The sequence below is a fragment of the Lates calcarifer genome, linkage group LG9, assembly GCF_001640805.2.
Source record: "Lates calcarifer isolate ASB-BC8 linkage group LG9, TLL_Latcal_v3, whole genome shotgun sequence".
Taxonomy (NCBI): Eukaryota; Metazoa; Chordata; class Actinopteri; family Centropomidae; genus Lates; species Lates calcarifer.
In genome coordinates, this window is record NC_066841.1 from 12845216 (window position 1) to 12867132 (window position 21917).

The 21917-nt window shown below is 39.3% G+C and overlaps 1 protein-coding gene across 2 annotated transcripts in view; it reads right to left on the minus strand.

Annotated features, from left to right (window-relative positions):
- Positions 1–7430: 7430 nt before the first annotated feature.
- Positions 7431–21917, minus strand: part of eng (endoglin) — a 40781-nt gene continuing 26294 nt past the window's right edge. For both annotated transcript variants that reach the window (XM_018662381.2, XM_018662380.2), the window contains exons 5-14: positions 21094–21271; positions 18138–18324; positions 17933–18038; positions 17508–17700; positions 17018–17169; positions 16556–16786; positions 16237–16303; positions 11819–11929; positions 11686–11730; positions 7431–11596 (exon numbers count right to left, since the gene is read on the minus strand). In XM_018662381.2, the coding sequence (XP_018517897.1) occupies positions 11379–11596; positions 11686–11730; positions 11819–11929; positions 16237–16303; positions 16556–16786; positions 17018–17169; positions 17508–17700; positions 17933–18038; positions 18138–18324; positions 21094–21271 (1488 nt within the window). In that variant the 3' untranslated portion in view covers positions 7431–11378. The remainder of the gene's footprint in view (positions 11597–11685; positions 11731–11818; positions 11930–16236; positions 16304–16555; positions 16787–17017; positions 17170–17507; positions 17701–17932; positions 18039–18137; positions 18325–21093; positions 21272–21917) is intronic.

The following is a 21917-nucleotide window of genomic DNA, read 5'->3' on the forward strand; positions in this document are numbered from 1 at the left end:
TGACAAGTGTTTCTACAATACTGTTAGGTTACAAAGCGTATATGGCTAAGAGATTTTGGTACCTATGTTGTCCCTTCAATTAGTACCAAAAAAGAAAAAAAAAATCCTGTTCAATGTCAATGGAAGACTGGAAAATGTTGCTTTTACTAAGCATAGTTAGGCATTTCCCCGATTTTCAGAGACTTTAGTTCAGTGTCAGGAAGCTTCACTGTAATAGGTAATTTTCATTTTACTATCTAATCTACATTACACTGGCATTAGAACTTAATATGAACAACAATCTGTTCCCCTTGCTGGACTGCATATGGTGAAGTGCCTCACCAGGATGTAAATGCTAAATATTAGTCTGCAAAAACAAATCACAACCACAAATGCACTCTCTCTCTCACACACACACACATAAAACCATCATCTCTCTCCCTCCCTAATGCGTGCACACAAACACAAACACACACACTTCAGCTCCCTTTGGTGTACAGATAAAACATGGAATACAATCATAATAATTCGATTTGAACGCACATTAACATGTATGTTGTTCCCCTAAATTCATTACGGCTGTGCTTTTTGGCTGCAGGCTTTGTTTGTCATTGTCCAATTGGTCCGTGCCACCCGCTAGAAACTTTATCTCTCAGTCCAGCTTTCCATCCACCATAGCCAATTCCTCTCTCCCTCCACCCACAAAAAACTGTCCTCTTTGCACAAGGCCCCCTCATTCATTCTAATTAAGCCAACTGAAACTAAATAGCAGAAGCTTTGTTTACAAGGGGCTAGCTGCGCTCAGCATTCTGTGCACGGAGGCACTTGTCTTTACAGCCAGTCAGGGGTTTATCTAGAGCTACACTTACTGCTTACACTAATTTACATTTGTGTTTTCCTTTCCACTTATTTCCATATCTGCCACGGTGGGGCTAGGTTGGCTTCACAGAGGAAATTTATCAATCACGTTTAAGCTATAACTAACACAGGCTGTTTCGGCACCACAAAAACACAGGCTTGCGCTCGGTTTTGACAGAGACCGAATGCTGATGCAATAACATCATCATCTGCAGGGAAAGCAGTCATGCCAGACAAGGTCAATAATAATTTGGGTATTGGTAAAAAAATAAGCAAAATAACACTGCTGAAGAAAAATAAAAAAAAGAATAAATTAAAGGTTGCCAGGCAAGTTCAAAGAAAACATCAAATTCTGAAAGATCTCCTTGACGCCCTCGCATAGTTGATAAGAGGTCGGACACTCAGCAGCATGGCACAATGCATTCTGTGCCACATACTTTGATCAAGAGGATTTTACAAAAGGTTGTGAAAGTATGGTGTTGTGACTGCTACTGAAGAGTGTAACAAGGGGATATAGTGCTGCATAGGTCATATAACATCAAATAGTTCCCTTGGATAAGCTAGCTAGCTGTTGGTTATTAAATAACTTGTTGAGCTTTTATAGTGTGCAAGGTAAGCACTGTGTTCCTGAGCAGGTGCATAAGTTCATGTTACTTCTTGTATCATTTTGGATGTGTAACTTTGCAAGTTCACGAGATATGCCAAGGTTTGCCTCCACCCAACAAGACACAATGCAGTGTCAGTGTGTGGCGAAACTAGCCAGTTTGGGCTGTGTGACTGAGGATAGATACATAAGTTAACGTGGCAAGCAGAAACTCTGCACTTAGCAAGTCTGGTGCTTTGCTCAACTCGCTTTCAGCAAAAGTGGTAAACATGAAAAGTGCTCTCTTAGAGGTCGGCATTAGCAGTTTAAAGTAGAGAGCAACAAGATGAGAAAACCATAATCTGTTGTGGCAGTTAGCAGAAAGCAAACCCAGAAAATAAATAAATAAAATAAAATAAAATAGAGCCCCAATACCTGCAAAGCATTTAACTGTGGCCAATTACACATCAGCTGGATGACCAGGCAAGAAGCTCAAGAAGAAAATGTTTGGTACCCGCTGTAATACTCCAGCAGTCAATTTTTAAAGGAAAAACATTGGTCTTATAAAACACACAAACAAAGGTTGGGTGGGGTGGGGTTGTGGAGGCGCAGGATTTGCCTGGCCTATCTTGGCAACGCAGCACAACAGTGTAGACATACTGCAGAAAATCTACAGAGCACTAGTGCTAAGCCAGGTAGCCTGCAAGCTAGTTAACCCTGCTCCAGCTCATGAAGGTGCGACATTATGTCATTACCAATTTCTTCATGACTCAAAAGAAACCGACTATAGTAAGATCTGTTTCTCCTACAATTAGCCACAGATTAGGTAACTGATTAGTTTTGGCTGAATGAGCACAGTAATGATATGTTCTATTCCTCCTTTGGAAAAAAAAAATCTCTGCACGTTGCTCTCTCTGTAGGAGACAAAGCCATGTCTTGTCCTTCTACTACACTGAATCAATCAGCACACTTAGCAGTCATGCTTCTGCTCTGTCACATGAGCATGTCTTGTCAGAGCAATAGACCTACCTTTATGGCAGTTTAAAATGCATCACTCCGGGTGCTACTTTGGTGTATCTCATTTGAAAGAAGACCGTGAAACATTGAGTAGGGGCGCCCCCCCAACAACCTGGCAATTTTAGACAAGAGACAAGCAAGGGTATATAAAGGTGAAACTGCTCCAGGAGAGGGACCTGTTATCCACACCTCCATCCAGTTGAGACTGCTGGAGCTTTTGATTGGGGAGACCTCAGGGAAGTCTCAGGAACCTGCTGTGGTGTTTACTTGTCACAGCCTGTGCGGAAATAATTGCAAATCCCCAGTTCAGTGAATGGATGGATTGACATCAGAGCTGGAGCGCTGGTTTAAAAAAAAAAAAAAAGTCATCACAGTGATAAAAGCATTCATAAAATACATAAAAGGGCTTTATGTGATTTTGCAGTGTAATTATCCTCTCTAAACTTTAACTTACCAAACTGGTCAATTTGATCCTGGATGAGCTCCCAATTTGTCACAACCTAGCTTGAGGCTGGACAAAGGATGAAAGACCACACATAAGCTACAACTGAAAAACAAAATTATTTAACATAACTGAAAGAGGAAACTAACATAGACTAAGGGCAAGAAGGTTATGGGTTCAAACCTGGGTTCACCTGTATGGACTTTGCATGTTCTCCCTTTGCCTGCATGGGTTCTCTCTGGATACTTAGGTCCAAGTTAGGTAGGTGTTAATGTAAATGTGAATGGTTGTTATAGACTAACAACCGAATTGATGAACATATACACTAACAAAATACAACCAAAAGCAAACAGGATGGGGAGAGAGAAAGAGAAACTGCCTGCCGCTAGTTCACGTAGTGCAGCCAGACCAGGTGAGGTGAATATGCCTGACGACCAAACTCTGCCCATTGGGAGGGGGAAATGCTTGTCACATCAGTTACACCTGCAACAATAAGAATAAGAATAAGAATAAAAAAAAGAAAAGAAAAAAAAACACATTTGCAACTTGACAAAGACACAGTATGAGTTAGGAAGGGGATGTGTATATTTCCAAAATACAAAGAATGTATTAGCCCTACCTGTTTTGCCTCGGCTGTGCACCCTGTTAATTTTAATTCAAAAGATGTTAGCCCCATATCACAGAAAGAAAACAGGAAAAGCGTCCACCTGCTGCTCATGAAACTGGCTTCTCCTTATCTGTGATCATGTCACATTTCAGTGAATGTCCAGCCTGCAAAAAGTGTTGTGTGTTTTTTGTAGGACAAGCTGGTATAATGTTAATTGTAGCCAGGGTAGTTTTATTAAAAGGCACATGTCTGAGTTACTTGTATGCAGGAGAGTAACGGGTTTGAGCAAAAGGAGCAAGCACAAAAGAAGAAAACGCTATGTTATATCACCTCGGAGGTGTTTGGGCCACATGACAGCCACAGAGGTGTCTGCATTTTGAAGGAATGGGATTTGCTCCGAGCGCACAACACCACCTATAAGTTAGAGGATTACCCCCGGTCCAGGCTGTGGATACTCAGTGAGGTGTGGGCAAGTATATGGGTGCTTGTGAGTGAATGTCTGAGTGTGGGTGAGAGATGGGCAGAGAGAAAGAGAGAGAGAGAGAGAGAGAGGCTGGGTCTGTACACCGTCTCAGAGCGTGTAAACAACCTTGTGTTGCTGCACAGCGCCTCGGGGTGTGAAAGTCTGAGGGAGAGGCGGCTTACTCCGAGTGGCTTCAGTTGTGCTCGCATGTAGCTTCCTGAATTCAACATGGCCTGAGGGCCTTATAGGCTTCATGTCAGGATCAGTCACAGATTTGTTAACCTGATTCAAAGAAAGGCATTTAAATATAGATGCATGGTGATGTGAAATGCAGACACTGAGTAAAAACATAAATGTACAGTTCACATCAGATTGTATCAGCTGCACTGTTGTGGTTGTGGTGGCCAGAAATGTGTTTTGTTAGAGTAACAGCATAATGTTACATTCCACGATTTCATTGCTTCTACACTGCATTGCTTTTTTTTTTTTTTTTTTTTTTACTGATTTCATTCAAATATTTCTCAGCAAATTTGCTTGGTGCTTTGCTTTACAACGAGACTCACTGTCTTCTTCATTGTTAACAGGCAGTGCAATCTGTGCACTCAGAGAAAAATAAAAAATATAGCACCATCTGGTGGTGGGCAGCAGTAATCCATTTATCAGAGTAATTAAATGTAATGGGACGTTTCCCCGCAGCCAGTCATTATGCAGTGTTACCAGCAAATCTAACACCATAATGAAAGCTATACTGGAATAGTTTATCTTTTTAATTTCACCATAGTTGCTGGTCAATTCTACACAATTGACAGTTTGTTGAGTACTTCTGCAGTGCTCTGGGACATATGATTAAACACATGACCTTAATATAACCACAGGGTCATTGTTAAACTCAGAATGTTGGCTGCCATTTTCTCCCATTCCCATGTTCTTACTGGTGAATAAGAGGTTGAAACATAGAAATTATTTATCAACTGATTAAATAATTAGTAACTGGAATTTGCTTAACTGATAATAATTAAGGTGTTTAAGCTGGAAATTAAAAAAAAATATTATTATTATTAAATATATTATATATAATACAAACAAGGCAGCAACACAGTTCTTATTTCTGTATTTCTCTCATTTTTATCAACATTAGTTCAATTAAAATAACTTCGTATATAGAAGAAAAAGGAAAAAACATGACTGATGTCTCTTTAGAAAATTTTAAATGAAGGTCACAAAACCATCCCTTTGTTTCTCTTCACCTCCCCATCACAGTATTTACACAAGCTCAACTTGCACAATTCTTTTTCTAGTCTCTTTCTGTCTGCACTGTGAAATAGCAGCCATTTTAAATACTGTGGCATGGCTAGTTAAAGCTAAAATCTGTAAACTTACATATACTGTGGCCATCCATGAGGTAAACAGGTGATTCAAATGATGCTGGAATTTGAAAAAAGATCGCAGAACATCAAGAGGTAATGTTGTCTTATTGGCTACTGTTTAACAAGTTTGTGTAATTAATATATGTTAGTGATGAAAACACTTGCAAGTTTATTTACCATTCACACAATGTGCAGAGAACATATGAACACTATAACTGTGTCATAATCTCATACTACACAATAACTGTAAAAGGTTTTGAGTGACATGAAAGAACTCCCACTCACTCAACTCACAACCATTAACAGTAACCAGCTACATCATATATATGGTAGGTAGAAAAGGTGAGAGTGTGTGTGCTACCATTTTCTAATGGTCTGTTACTAAGTACTGATGTGACTGACTCTGCTGCCCTTGAGAGCCTAGCAACACACTATGATGTATATGGTTGGGAAGCAACTCCTTGGCAACAACAAACCACTTTTTTTCTAATTTTCTTCTGGAAATGTAGCTACTGTAGATGTTATATTCAGTTCAGTTAGAGGGAATGTTGCGAAAAGAGCCCACAGCTCAACAGTTTCTTTATTCACATGCAGTATAAACACAGAACATGTTTTTGTACCTTAAAATGTATACAGCAGGACTGTTTTGTGCAGACACCTCAGCAGGCGCAATTTTGCAGAAAAGAACAGATTTGTCCTGAGACTTAAACAATCTGAAAAGGCAAGCAAGTACACACACACACATGCAGGCACATGTTTATACAGACATGTCACATAATGTAAAGCCAAATGGCTTCATGGTCATATTTGGAGACAGTAGACCATAAACATGTATTGTGTGCCTTGGCTCCACTCCTGAAAACATGATTGAATTTGTGTATAAAATGGAAGACTTGAAACCTCGGGAAAAGCCGTGCATGGAGAAAAACACCATTATTTCCATCATTTCACCAAACAATAAAGGTTATGTAAGACTCATAACATACAGTAAATGTAGTATGACATTTTTGATTCTTTAAGCTTATTGTGTTTCAGGTCAGTCATACGTCACGCTCTGGTGAATCAGATTAAAGTCGGAAGAATACAAAAAGAACTCTCTGCATTTATTATAAGATTTGAATAAACATATCATTTCAAAAGAGAGAACAAGTGCCATGTTCAAATTTAAACAACTAGTCTGTGACAAAATCATGACAACATGAAAAAATACCTTCAAATATAGCCAGTGATGGTACATAGAAAGCACATTGCTCAAGAGCTGTACTTAAGTACTTCTTGTTTGCTACATTTCAGAGGAATGTATTGTATATACAAGTCTATGATGATCTTATAACACACAGTGCATAGCTTCAGGTTAATATACCCATTCAGACATTAACGAGTCACTAATAATAATAATCTAGTGCTTTTCTGTATGATGAGTACTTAATACTTTTAGGCCATTTTACTGCTATGTGTACCTATACACTTTAATTTAGGTAACTTTTTGAATTCAGGACTTTGACCAAATAAATGATCTGAATGCTTTTCCACCACTGATGAAACCCAACAACAAGATGATGCTGTGTGAGAAATGCGATTTCTGATATAGGCGAGGTAATGATTCCTTTATAAGATAATATGGGCATATAGCACATTAAAACATACATTTAATCATTATTATGGAGTTCTTGTTTTCAAGGAAAATCCTATTTTAGTCATTGATAGGTAAACAGAAACACTTGTGATGTGGGTTTTAATTGTCTCCTGCAGTGTGGGCTACACACTGGCAGCAGGCTGCGTGCTTATGACACACCAGCCGGATCTGGATTTGATGTGAGTCAAACTGTGGTAAACTGTGAGATCTCGTTATTAGTCATCATGCCAAACTGTATATGACCACTACTTGGCTTGGATGGTAACTTCAAAGTGAGTGATGTTGCCAAAATCATAACAACTCTCTAATGTAGAAGTGTGTAGTATTTCTGCTGCTTTATTTTCCTGTGATATTGCTCATCCTCAGAGACACTGGGTGTCCTGGGAGTTTGTTTTTTTCTAACACTACACAATGTTCTAGGTTTACCTGCTACAATCCCACAAGGCTGTAACAAAGACACCATGAAACACAAAGGAAATGGTTTGTCATATTCACTTTATTAAGATAATTCCAGACAAAACAGATATTTTTTTCAGAGACAATATAAAAATACATGACATCAGTTGAATACTATCTCAACAAAGGGACCCATTTTAAATGGTTAAAGGCTGCCCACTCTAGCACAAAAATAACACTGCAACTTATACTTTACAAAATCAAAACAGACATTCTGACATGTTGTTCAGGCTTCAGGTTTTTTGGTAAGAGTTCAGACTTTGGACATTGTTAAGAGACTGGAGGAAGAATCCTCTCAATGTAGGTATAGTGTCTATTGTACACCTACACACACACACATATACACACACACACACATACAGAAATGTCATACATATACTATGTATATGCACACATAGTCTCGCACATACTTCTTTAACTGTGTCTGAGGAGGAGGAAGCTGCAGTCAGAGGTAACGAAGAGATTTGCAGGGTTAACGAGTGAATTAACTGACAGCCTGTCTGATTTCACTGTCAGTGCGAGACAGTCACTGGGACTGGTTTAACACAGGTATCCCTGAATATCTGACGTTTGGGAGGGGAAAAAAGAATAATAAGAAGAAAAATATGTCTAATATTGCATCCATTTGCTGCATTTTCACTTTGTTAAGTTTGAATGTTCTCTAAAAACTGCCAGAGTGTTGCCTATTTAACTGGGGGTGCTACTTTATGGTGAGACATGCTGTCTTTCAGACTTCTGAATGCTCTTCCCCGACACACCCACTGAAGATAATACAAAGAACACAATACAATGTCAGGATGTCAGCATCAGCAGAGATATGCTGTGTTTTTGGACTGCAGAGGGAATCTTACCAGCGAGGGCAAAAGTCAAACAGGGGTAAAACCAACAGACCAAATGCACTGTCCGTGACATGCGATGTGACACGCACTGTCTGTGAGTACAATGCAATTGCAACTGTAATCTGTGTGAGAATAAAAAAAAAATAAAAACAAAGATTACAATATAAAACAAATGTTGTGCAGTTGATAAGTGCCTTGATTAGAAATTGTCCCAGTTTTTCAAATACATAACAGAACGAAGCAGGTAAGAAAAATGGTTCAAAGTAAGAATATCATACAACACTTAAAATTACACGATTAAAAAAACAAACTACAAATAGACATTACATACAAGTTAACCTCATCATATTGCACAAATACTCAAGTGGCAATTTGTACTGGCCCTCTTTGCTCTGTCTCCACACAAATACACAAAGAAAATCAGGCATGCACAGAAAAAAAATGCACATGCACACACACGCTGGGTTGTGGGGGCGTCGCTACACGGCTCAAATACATACAATGAGCATACATTTTACAAATGTAGTTGGTTTGAAAAACAGAACAATTCTGAGATTAGGTTTGAAGGTGAATAAATTATTTTTAACAATCCAAATAAAAAGGTGAGTAACTATTTGGAATGTGAATATATACGCATCAGTAAATTGGTGTTATCAAATGTATATAAAGGAAAGTTTTAACATCACAACTTTGGTGCTTGTGTCAAGGCTATGTACTGTAGATACAAACTGACTGCCTGCTTACTTACAAGACCTGACGTGTGATGGGAGTATTTTTTTTAAAAGAGGTAAATGAGTGGCAATAAAAATATAACATACTGTACATTTACATCTGTACACTGAGACAAATAGTGGGTTCCCGGATCAACCGTCACTCTACAGTTGTAGCCCTCATGGAAGTTCCCTGTCATTGCATCTAAGCAGCTTCTGTCTAGCATTAGCACTGCAGTGGCTGATGCAGCCTATCAAACGTAGTAAGCAGAAGTTAATTATCTTAACATCACACTTGTCTCTCTCAAATGAGTTTCCATATTGTTACAAATGTTCTGTGATAAATGAAAATAAAGCAAGATCAGAATTTTTAAGGTAGTTTTCATGGGATTACAGCACAACACACTGACAGAACATACAAAAGGTATTACACTATTGTTACTACTGATTATACTATTGAGTCCCAATGAGCTGTATTCAGAGCTGGTGACTTACATGGGAAATTTAGGTGTAAAAATTGAAGAAAGGTGGGGGGAGCCTACAATGTCTTGTGTTTTCAGGGATTCAGGTTTGCCAATACACAGAGCCTATTCAATTAAAACAAACATTTACCTTAAATTGCACAGATTGAATTTCTTTCTGCATCAGACATAGTAATTAAATATCAAATTCACTGTAGAATATTACAGCTCATTGTTTGTACCTATACTTTTCTGGAAGTTTGGTCACATGTCACATCAAGGCAGCAACTCTTCAGCCTGATGATGGCTGAACGATGGCTTGTTTGTCAAAGCGAAAAAGCTCTGAATGCACTGTTGATCCATAACACCCATTAGAGGTCTAAAAATTCTTTCCCTTCTGTGCACTCAATATTCAATCACAAGACATGGGGAGAACATTAGTGGCTGGGTACATTTTGAATGAAAAGACATTGAACATGAGCAAGCAGGTTGGACCGTCAATATCAGGCCATGATCTTTATATAAGGGAAGAACGATGGTTTATACATGATAAATAGCTGCATCTTTGTGTACATAGTGATGATTAAATTGGCCTGAAAACACTTAAATGCAATACATAAAGGTTTTTTTTAAATGTATGTATTTGTGTATGTTACCCCAGGCATGAATTTTATGGTTACAACAACTTAACAGGCAGTGGCGATGGGACTTGTTACAGATACTGATGAGAATGGATATTGTGCAAAGGAAAAGTACTGGAATTCAACCTCCAGACAGACTATTTTGGGATACTCCACCCTATAGGGGCGTAGCTGCTACGAGTGGCGCTTAAATCGATGTATGAATGTGAGGCCTGAAAAGTGAGGTGCAGAGTTTTGGTACTAACTCCAGCCTTACGGGGTACACTAACTCAGCTCTGAATACAGCCATACATCTCTGCATGCCATACTGTACATTACAAGAGTGATTACTTCTGAGCTCACATAAATAAAAGCCCTTTTCTTAATGGTTTCATAATTTACTGCTACCTTTGGGCCATAAATGTGATTTTAGATTGGTTTGGTTTGGGTAATTAGAAAATCAAGTATATTTCTCTGTAACTTCAAATAAACACTGGAAAAAAAAACTCTTTTGATATGAAGGCCCTGATACAGCTATTGGATAGCACAAAAATGGCACCATAACTTTATTTCGTGAGCTACAAATGACCCAGTGGGTCAGCTATAAAAATTCACTTAAAGTGACACACAATAATAAAAAATTAACAAGGCAGAAGGTAAGATCAATTCACCAGAGAAATCTAGCTTTAAGTTTAAACTTAGCTCCAGACTTCTAAGTAATAGGAGGTAGCTGTTAACAATTGACCTCGAACTCCAATTAAGACAAATACCACTCGAAGTGAGCATTTCATTGACTGGTTTGAGATCCTAACATGTTGAGCTTTTCGGTCCCCGAGGTGTTGTTGATAACTTGTTGTTTTTTTGGGACTGACCCAGCCAAAAGCCCTTTCGTATTTTTGTAGCTTAGAAGTGAATGCAAAACAGCTTTTCATCTGTTTTTCAAAGTCAGTCTTGACTGGTTTGTCTCCTGTCTGACTATTATTGTGCTGCCATCACACAAGCACAATTCATTGAAAGGAATGCAGTGAATTTCCTGTTAGCTCTTGGGGGATATGGTTTGTTTTTCCTGTTGCTGGGAGCCAATTTATTTTTTTTTCTCTTGCCCTCTTTAACTTCCTGTCTAGGAGCTTGACTTTACAGAGAGGCTACAAAGGTGAGCTTCAGAAGCCATTGATTAGACTTCATGTTATCCGTCACCAAGCACCTCCCCCCTCCCGCGCCTCCCAACCACCATTACAAACTCCCAGATCACATCCATTTCGGGCTTGGTGTGTTAAAGACAAGGGTTGTGCTTTTTTTAATGAAGAATTCAAAGGGGGCAGGGAGGAGGAAAATGCTTTTTAAGCATTACTAAAGAAAACAAAAGCACAAAACCCGTATAGATGACTTTGACGGGAGATGGTGGTCCTGCTGGTGGTGGAGGTTACCATAATCTCATGCCATGCTGCTGGTTCGGCGTGCTTTGGAGTGCTTCCAATGCTAGCATTGGCACTGCTGTTCTCAGAGGGGGAAGGGTTGGTAGAAACTGGTTGTCGTTTTGCTCCTGAGCAGGGACATCCTGAACGAAAGGAAGAAAAAGGCCAATGAGAACATGATAACAAGAAAAGGACTGATGAAAAGAGAAGAAAAGAAAGAAAAAATCCTTACCAGGAAGATTTGCAGTTGAGCTCATGTCCAGTCCAGTTGGGTACCCTGAATTCAGTAGGATTAGACAATGTAAAATCCAGACAAATGTGAATTCAGATCTATATTCAATCACACAGATACTACATACATTTACCTGTTTTAATTTTGATAAACCACAGTGCTCCAATAAGTAATACTCCAATCAGGAACCCTCCAAAAGCAATGCCCAGAACACCAGGTAGGCCAAAATCAAGGCATGGTGGGGCTGAAACATACACATGAAAAAAACAATGTATGCAAGCTTGAGTTAAACAACAGCACACACCAACAACCACAAGAGAAAAGCAATGATTTCTCCTAATACTAACTCAATATGAAAATAAACTTGCAGAGACTGTTCAAGACTGTTCTTGATAGACAGTAGCTTGTCAATCACAGTGGAAGTTCTGATATAGTTTTGTATTTTGTCAGTGTGACAGTACTGTCATATGGTGATTGGGCTGCAAGTCAGTGCAAGACAGCTGAGACATTATGGTATGTATCAAATATTTTCCAAAGATACTGATAAAATATGTATTGACCAGGTAAGAGCAAAGAGATTTCAGGTTGGGTAATTTCACATGGAAACTCTTGCAAACATTTCCTCACAGTTCTTAACAGTAGCAATACTCTCTAGTGAATACAATATTTTTAGGCAACTGAATCTCAAATTCCGGATGCAGGAAGTTCCTTGAATGAACCAATAAATTAGTGTTTTAAAATAGTACCTGCTTTCAAATATAGATGGGTGACAAATTAAAGAGAAGTCCTGAGAAATGAGTGGAGAAACAGGGTGACAATGGCCCTATCCACAGGGTAAGGGTGGAGTGGTTTGATGAGTATGAAAATTATATAAATCATATGCTATGGCCTTCGCAGTCACCAGATCTCAACACAAATGAACACCTATGGGAGATTCTGGCCCGACATGCTAGACAGCGCTATCCACCACCATCATTAAAACACCAAATGAGGGTGTTTCATTCGGAAGAATGGTGTTCCATCCCTCCAGTAGAGTTTGCAATGAAGCTGTTCCTTTAATGTGTCATCTCATGTTGTATGTAACTACATAATGACAGTGAAATAATAAAAAAAGAGGAATAAATATCCACTGTGACGGACAACTACCACCCAAGAATTACATCTCTACAGGTTGATTGTCTTACTTGCACAAGGTGAAACCAACTGCTGCCTCAATGTTAAATTTAAAGATTTATGCTCCAGATTCTAAAATTACTAACAGTAATATAAAATATATGTGACTGCTTCCCTCCCTTCTCCTAGTCCATGACAAGACAAGCAAAATCCATGCAGAAAATATAAGTCATTATTTCTGCTGGGTGACCTCACCCGAACAGAAATAAATAAAAGTGAATTTGTACTCTATTATTTTCTCTGTTATAATTTAATGATATGAATTTCAATTTACGATCAAATTTGGCATTGGTGATGTTCTTTGGGCAGGCTGTGCATTGGCTTGCCCTACAGAGCATGCTTTTCTGCTAACAAACTCAATAGAAAATATAAAACTCGGAGCCAGCAGCAATAAAAAATCACTTTCCCTCTAAGCAGTTCTGAAAGACCAAGAGAACAGGCAAACACTAAAACTTGATCAAGCATCGGACATACAGTATTGTGGCACAGACATACTGTATTAGCCTGGCGAGGCCATTCCCACATTTTTTTTGTGGTCCAGCAGGGCCATGAATAGATTACCTTGAGACAGACGTCGTTTCGAGAAGGCTGCACAATAGATCACTGACAGTTTTTCCCTTCACTCAGACATCACCTTAAACTGTTTTGACAATTGATTGTACAAACAAACTACTCACTGGGCACTTATTGATCTGTGCTTCCAATTTTCAAGCTGAAAAATACATGCTTTATGTTCTTTAATCCTTGAAAAAGTCTGTGACAATGATTTAAAACTTAGTTTTTAAATAATTTCGATATAAAAAGCAGTTTCAGAGTTTGGAATTTTACAATTATGAACTAAACTTAAGACTGTATCAGTATTTTCTTTTTGTTACTAGACTTACATTTACTAGTATAATCTGAACCTGAGGGGCTACACATACAACTTTCTCTGAAAACGCAGTAAGCACTAAAGTAAGCAGTCCAGAGTGCCCGCCAGAACATTAGCAGTGTGTGTATGCTATGTGTCTTATATCAAGAAAAACGGTGTGCAAACACATGATTCTCCCTCTCCCTTTATCCTGCTGCCTGTAGAAATCATCCTCCCACAAGTATCCACAACATCATTTGGAACAAACTAATCATCATGAGTTTCTCTCACCTGCCTCTGCTGCCTCCTGCCTCCTGGTGGAATGTGCTAGGCTAAGTACTATACTGGGCTTCATACAATACAGCTCGCCTCTCCTGAAGTACATTAAAGACAGGACATGAAGGACAGAAGACAGCGGGTTTGTTTTGTAGAAACTTGCCACCACTCTGTGCATCATGTACATTTGAATAATTGATGTGTGCAGTGCAACTGTCTCTGCAGTGAGCCTAGATACAATCACTTCAAGCTAATATCAGAAGATACAACATTTAAACTGATCTGTATATACAGACTGGAAGTTCAATGTGATATTGTACATGTTATTCCATAGGGGTTCTATTCATTTTTGAAACTATTGAACTATTTAATTTGCTTTAAATTACATTAAATACTATTATGCTGATTTGATGAAACAATACCAAATACCAACTGAATTAAACATGACCCTTAGCACTGAAATAGTGACATCTTGTGGGCATTTGAACCCACTGCATCCCAGACAGTCAACCCAGTTTGCTCATCTGTCCGTGAGGAACATTCCTTGTCCCTGAATGGGCCAGAAACATCACAGCAGCTTGAGCAGACATTTTTACCCTTGAGAATTGTTCATTTTTTTCTCTAATCAGTTGCTGTGTTAGTTTGTACAAGTGAGGCTTTGACAGCCAAGCTGAATAAACAGGAGCAGGAAGCAGAAGCTCCAGTGCAGGTGGAGAGGAGGAGACAGGCAGCAGGCCTGTGCTATGACTCCCTAGAGCCCTCTGTATGAAAACTACCAAACAGGAAGGATTGCTGAATGGAGCACTCAGTCCTGCCCAGCGAAGGCTCGCAGCAGAATGCGGTCCGCTAGTCCTGCTGATATAACCCTTGTGTCTCTGACACTGACTAATGAATAGAGCCAGGTAAACAGACCTACCAAACCAGCGTGTTCCTTCACAGCTAATTCCATTCCCGTATTTCAGTCGTTCAAGAAAAACATTTCTAATTACGTAAGCTCAAGCAAAACACCAAAGAGAAGGGCACACAGGACACAGAAAGGCACGGATGAGTAGTTTAGTCAGCTTCCTCACCACAAACACTCCAACACTGACACAACAACCTTTCTATTTCTCTTTTAGAAGGAAATGGAGAATGAAGGAAGCTTTAAAAATAAACAAATCTTTCATCAGTTTTACAAAGAAGCCTGACAAACTCAAGGTGTTCCCCAATTTAATCAACATCTACTTTCATGCGTCACTTTGCTTAGAAATGGAATCTGAGTTTTCCTAGAGATTAATCATCAGTCTGGAGACTTCTCTCTTTGTAGAAAGGCATCTTTCCTCATTTGAGTCAACTGTGTTGAATGGTCTGACAATAGCACCAAGCCCATTGGCTGTTTGGACAGCCACAGAGTCAGACCCCCTTGGAAACACAAAGGACCTCACCTCCCTCCCCTGAGGGTCATTACTTCTGATTGTGGCCACAAGGTCAGCCTGCAGACCTTCCTAAAGGACGAGGCCCTGCCTCGCAACCCCTTACTGGCTTCACTGCATATCCTGAGTTCACTGCTATGACAACCACCTGAGCAGCATTCATCGAGCACTGAAAGCAACAATAGCAATGAAAATTATAGCAGCAAGCAGCAATACACTGACCGAGAACCAGACTAGCAATTAAGTCCTGAAGGCAAAATTGAAGATAATTTAAAGTTTTTGTTTTTCTTCTGGGAGTTCAGAGAGTTTATTGTTGGAGAATTAAATATGAAGCATTCATCTTCATAGTAAGAGTTTGTTGGGGAAAAAAAGGAGAAAATTTTAAATTCAAGGCCACAACCAAGAAAACACTATGTGCGCCATTTTGGAGAGTGGACCTGTCTGCATTTGTTGTGTTTGGTGCCTTTTCGTCATCATCATTCAAGTTTTTATTGTTTGTTAGTTTTTGTTGAACAACACAACATTAATTAATTACAAAATCAGGATAAAGAAGCATCACACATTTAATAGTGTTGCAAGTTTCTTCTTTTAACTGTTAGTTTTAATATGTTAGGGTAAATTAGAATAAATATTCTGTTTTGTAAAACAGGAGACAAGAGCACTTTGCGTGGATGATCATAAAAATACCAGAAAAGACTGTCTGTGAAAAAAGTCTATGATAAAACAGAATAAATTAATACAAATCTGGTCCAATGTGGGTTAAAGTATCATCTGCTTCAAAGTGGACAATTAAAAAAAAAAATGAAGTGATCCATATTTTGGAGTTTAAATTGAACTCACTTGGTGGTTGCAGACATGGCTGGGTAACCTCCAGATTCCTCCTCACTCTTCCTCCATCTCCACATTTCTAGTGAGGTGGTAAAAACAATACATCAGAAACAACTACAACAACAAAACAACTTATGAACATTCCTAACAGGTCATAATGTCATAAGTTCATGAACTGCATTTAAGCCTCAGTATTTTGATTGTGCTGGAGATGATGAGGGGCCTGTAAAAACCTTCCCAGGATGACAGATCTACACTAAAGCTCAATGCAACATATTCTGTTTCACATGGTCTATTTGTGCTATGTCAAAAATAGCTGGTGAATTCCTACCTCGCTGTAGCATACTTTGACGGAGCATTCCAGGTCCCATGTGGTGGACGTCAGCTCCTGGAGCTGATCTAAGGAGAAGCTGAGTCGGGTGGTGTTGGGACAAGAATTTGAGGAGCAGGCCTCTGGAATGAAGGGCAGCTCTTTCTCTACTGGGCATGAACCCCTGGAGCGCATGGAGCAGCTCATCACCTTGATAGTCACGGCAATATCCCCAAAAGTGTGCCCTGAAATCTGCAGAAGACAGAGAAAGGATAAAATAAACTGTGATAGAATGGAAAAAAGCACAAGAATCTGTCAAATCAGCTGAGTGTGGCAAAGTATTACCTGCTATGAGTATAAAAAGAGCGCACTCTTAATCTTAATAGCTGTGTTTCAGAGAGACTTACAATATAATACAGTGCAGTAAAGTCATTTTGAATTGATATATATATATGATATATATGATTATATATGATTTCTTACCTCAGCATAAATTCTCTTGTCACTCTGTACCTTGGTGTTAGGATCCAGGGGAGAACGGTAATCTGGGGAGGTGTACAGCTGCATCAACAGAGGCATCGGATGAGGGGCATTAGGTGTAATGGGAATGACTGGTTCTGATGCTGTTTCTGTGACTGAAAAAGAAATGGAAACAAAAAATAAACCATGTGCATCAATTTCCCTACTGTAAATGTACTTTGTTTGTCTTAAAAACCCTGCGTGATTCAAAGTGAAGCATAATACATCATGGATGTAAAATTAAATGTTGAAAATACTGCATGTGGTAAGACTAATGATGACGGTGAATATCACTTTTACTATTATGATGGCAGTCATTACCCCTCCGATTTCTCAGTTCACTGCTGGCATTGTGTAACATGTATTATGTGTGGGCAGTGGCTTTTTGCCATACTAAATCTACTCCATTTGTAGAAAATGCTTCAAAACTGATTTTTACCTTTTATTGTCTTACCTGTAATGTTGTCATTTTTTGCAAGAACCAGTAAAATTGTGGAGTCTGCTGGTTTGAATTCGGTGTAGCTGGTGAAAGTGCTGACATGAAAACTTTCTAAAGCCTTCCTTTGTACGTCCTCTGCATTGTCATTGTTAAATGTATGCAAAACTGGGATTCTTGGCATGGCAGGCAGCAGGATTTCATTGTTGGACTGTAGAGAGAGAATCCATGTTCAGATAAATCAGTAATGATTTAGAGACTTGTGTTGTACAAGTACTCACTCAAAAATAAACACATTTTCACAAACATGAGAAAAACTCGTGTGTAAGAAATTAGGTGACTCTAACAAAGTAATCACACAAAGCGTAGGCATGTGGTTGTGAGACAATAAATCTGATAACTATGAGCTAAAAGTACTGAAGTATGTGTATGTGTAGACTTACAAAAAACTGGGTGTGTTGTGGATTGAGGATGGTCCATGTGGTTCCCTGAGGACCTCTCAAGAACACCTTGATCTTTCTGCTGTCCTGCTGCTGAAGTGATACATTGCTGCAATACGGAGAAGCAAAAATATACATGAAAATGTTTGCCAACAAGGAGAGCAAAACAATAAATACAATGCTATGTCTTGTGAATCTCAAGGTTTACCAAGCGCCAGCATTCTCTGGGATATTTATGATATGAAGCTCAGCTTCATCAGGGGGGCTCTGCTGCTGTGGGGAGCAAGATGTGAATGAAGAGGCCAAAGATGTGGTTTCAATCTTCACAAAGTGCTTCTCTGACGCATCTTCATGTTTAAGTATGCAGGAATGAGAGCCATCGCCAGGTTTGATTCCTGTTATACCACAAACATAAATTTTCCATCAGTGTTCATTCATTGTTTATAACACAAAATGACATTCCAAGTGGAAATTCTAAGTAAAAAAAATATTTTCTCATGCATAATCCCATTTATTAAAGAGGACAACAGCTCCAAAGATGGACTGCCAACACTTCTGTTTTAATACCTCACTGTGGCAGTTGCGTAGTGGCTGCAATAACCAGTAAGCAATTATAGCCTGTTGTTTATATTTATTTAACAGGGTAGTTTCACTGAGAGTGATGCTCTTAGAGGCTATTTCCCATAACAGAACTGACATTTCAGTTTACAGTGTTCCACTTTGTGGCCAGTTCTGGAGAGTGATAGTCCAGTCTGCAACAGAAGACCAAACTGCTGGGGCAGGCACATTAGCACCTTGCCTTTCTGTCTATGGAAGATGTTCCAATAGCAGGCTCATGGGAGAGCACAATGCTCAGTCTTTGACCAAGTAATGGTGACTGATTGTTTACAGGTGCTCCTGGGTGCAATGCTGAAATTGCTATGTTAGAAATGGGGGTGATATAAGTTTCCCACAGCAGTGGGATGCAGTATCACTTCAAGCCACTTCTAGTGACTACAGGTCATGACTGGCTTTTAGCTAGACAACTAGAATTTAAAACTAGCTCTGATTAACACTCCTCTTTTGCACTAGCAATAGTGTGACATGAATTTCAAATCATGTGGAGACATTCAAGAAACCTGAGTTACATGTGCATATTTTCTACTCAGCCACTCAGCAAGCCTTCAACTTGGCAACACACTGTTGTGCAGTCATTGCACAGACTTTTCAAACGCCTACGACAAGTCCTACACAAGTTCACCTAACACCGCAATGCAGGCCAAGAGATACAACCAAATAACGATGTAAACTGTTCTCCTGCTTGAGTAATTTTAATGCCCTTGTGGACTATGAGTCAGTTAAAGCACTGGGTAAAACGACGAGCAGCTGAAAAACAAAACACATTTAAAATGGGAAAAGAGCAATGTGCCACTGGCAGGCGGGAACGATAACCTGTCACCTACAGTAAGTTCCTATAATTGATAGACCTGGAGAAGGACGGGCAATCATAAAGAAAGAGATTAAAACTAAATTCCTCCAAAACACTGTGAAAGACACTGGACATAAAAGCAGCCACCGCTATTCCAACATCATTACCATTCACTTCTACCTCAACCCATGTCAGAGCTCTGCTTTGGCTCAAACCGCCTTAAGGAGGCTTTGTTAGAAAATAATTGTGCTGGCATCGAGCATCCTACTGCTGCTGCTGCTGGCAAAAGCAGCCAATAATATCCTTATGTCCAGCCTTTAACTCAGGCATGAATGCTCACTTTAAATCATCTTCAGCATTGATGGCCATTTGTCCGTGGCTTCCCTTTTCAAAATTTTTGTCATATACAATGACGTCTTGTCACACACTGGGAATGTTGTCCCAAGCTCTTTACTTTACCCAAGCTAAGGATCTGCACTGATTACATGAGATTTTACCATATGGCAATCTTGTCTATGTATGAGTATTTGTGTTTCAAATGTGCGGCATTATTATAAGTTTACTGAGCTTTAAAATGAGTAGTAGCGCTGCTTATTATTCTACTTCTCAAATTCTGGGTTGTTGCTGTTATTGCCCATGCTGTTGTTTAGTTCACTGTTGTATATGATAAAAGGATTAGTAGGTACACATAGGCTTCTGGAAATTTCTGGAACAGTCACACAAGAAAGGCAATGTTTGTCTTCCATTGTCACTGGAGGTTGTTTCCCCAGGGACAAGATAGAGATGATGTTTAGAATTTTATTCAGCGATTTATATTTCAGCAGACTGTATATTCTCTCATTGGTTTAAGGTGCCTTGTGAGAGAATGGCCATATGGCAGCCAGTGCTTGGGCCACACGTAGAAGATTTCAAATATTAAAAACAGCATGGGGTCTGGCTCTGTATGTAATCCACTCTCTTAGTCAACTCTGTGCATGCTCATCGTCTGATCCCCCATACTGTGAGTTATAAATTTTCTGGTTGAAAGAAAAAGTTCAAAGTGACATATTTGATTTCTTTTTACTGTGTGTGTAACTGTGGTCCATGTTGCACAATCATATTATTATAGAGCAATGCATAAAGCGTGTTTGAGATCCTCAGGCTTGTTTCTCCTTCAAACTGTCACAGAAACATTGGAAATCAGTGTGTTGATACCATAGAGTAATAGCAAAGTAGCATATGAAGGCACTGAAAAAGGCCTTTCACAGTGTTTTCTCAGTGATTTCATCAGAGAGGATTTTTATACACACTTAAGATAAGAGAAGGCTAGTCATGAATTTTATCAAGAGCTCTGGAAACAACACTGTATCCATCCTTGAGTACTGCACAGCAGACTCGCTGTTGAGTTATGTAAACTAGAGATGTATGTTTTGCTGACTGTAATTACTTTACTCTCCTCAGCACCAAAAATGTTGTTTTAGACCAAACAAAGATGCAGATAGCACATTCCAGATAAACATCATGGGTTACAAAACCGATAAATCTGAAACATTTCTGTGCAGGCAGGAAGTCCTTTACAGTATTGCAATGGCTTGATGGAATTCTATAATCTTGTCCACATACATCCTCATTCATGTGTTTGGAAGGCTACCAGATTTTGTAACTGACTCCTTCCAAACTGGCAAATATAGCTCACAAGTTATATAGCAGGAGAAACCCTGTTAATGTAAAAGTTATGTTGATCAAATATGAGCCAGGTTACACAAGTAATTCTCACCTGCTATTCCTGTTGATGAGATTTTCTTCAGGTTTCGGACTGTGGTGAATGAAGTCACACCGCCAAACTTCTGTCTTGCCCACCTGACCAGCTCCTCATCTTGAGTGGGGAAGTCTTGCTTGTGGACACTGTTGTTGTATTTATTATCATACAGGCGAATTGTGGAGTTACTGATCATCTGGAAAGCACAGACCAAGTCATGTCAATTACTTTCATTAAAGGCAATTTCCTGAAAGAACACAGTTAGAATCACCTAGGTCGTAAAAGGAATGAGCCCATCTCTTACCCATTGCTACAATGACAAAGGATCGACTGAGTCAGCCATATATTTATTTTTATTTACCTCATGTCTACTCAGATTTTGTCATATCAAACTTGTTTGCCCATCCCTCTCAGTCTCCTCTAATCCTTTTTCTAACACTCCACCTAACTCTCCCTCTATTCTCTTAGCAGGGTCCTGTTAAAAAGAAATGTTTATTATGGTTAAGTGTCCACGAGCCCAGTTGCACAACCCTGTTGGAGCCAAGGTCTTTCCTTTGCTTCCTGAGTGGGGCCAGGAAATGGGACCTTTTTTAGCTTTGTGCGTCACCACAGTCGGCTGGAATCTGGCTCCATACAAGGTATAAATATATACATCTATCCCATCGACTAGACACTGCTGTTTCCTTGTCTGGACCACTGGGAAATAATGAAGTTTACATTAAGCTTTGCATGAATAAGAAGGCAGGGGAGGGCGTTAGGAATATTGGAGTGAGGACTGTCTACACCAGGCATCTAGACACTTAGACGTATGTAGTTTGAAAAAAAAGAAGAAGAAAAGTGCT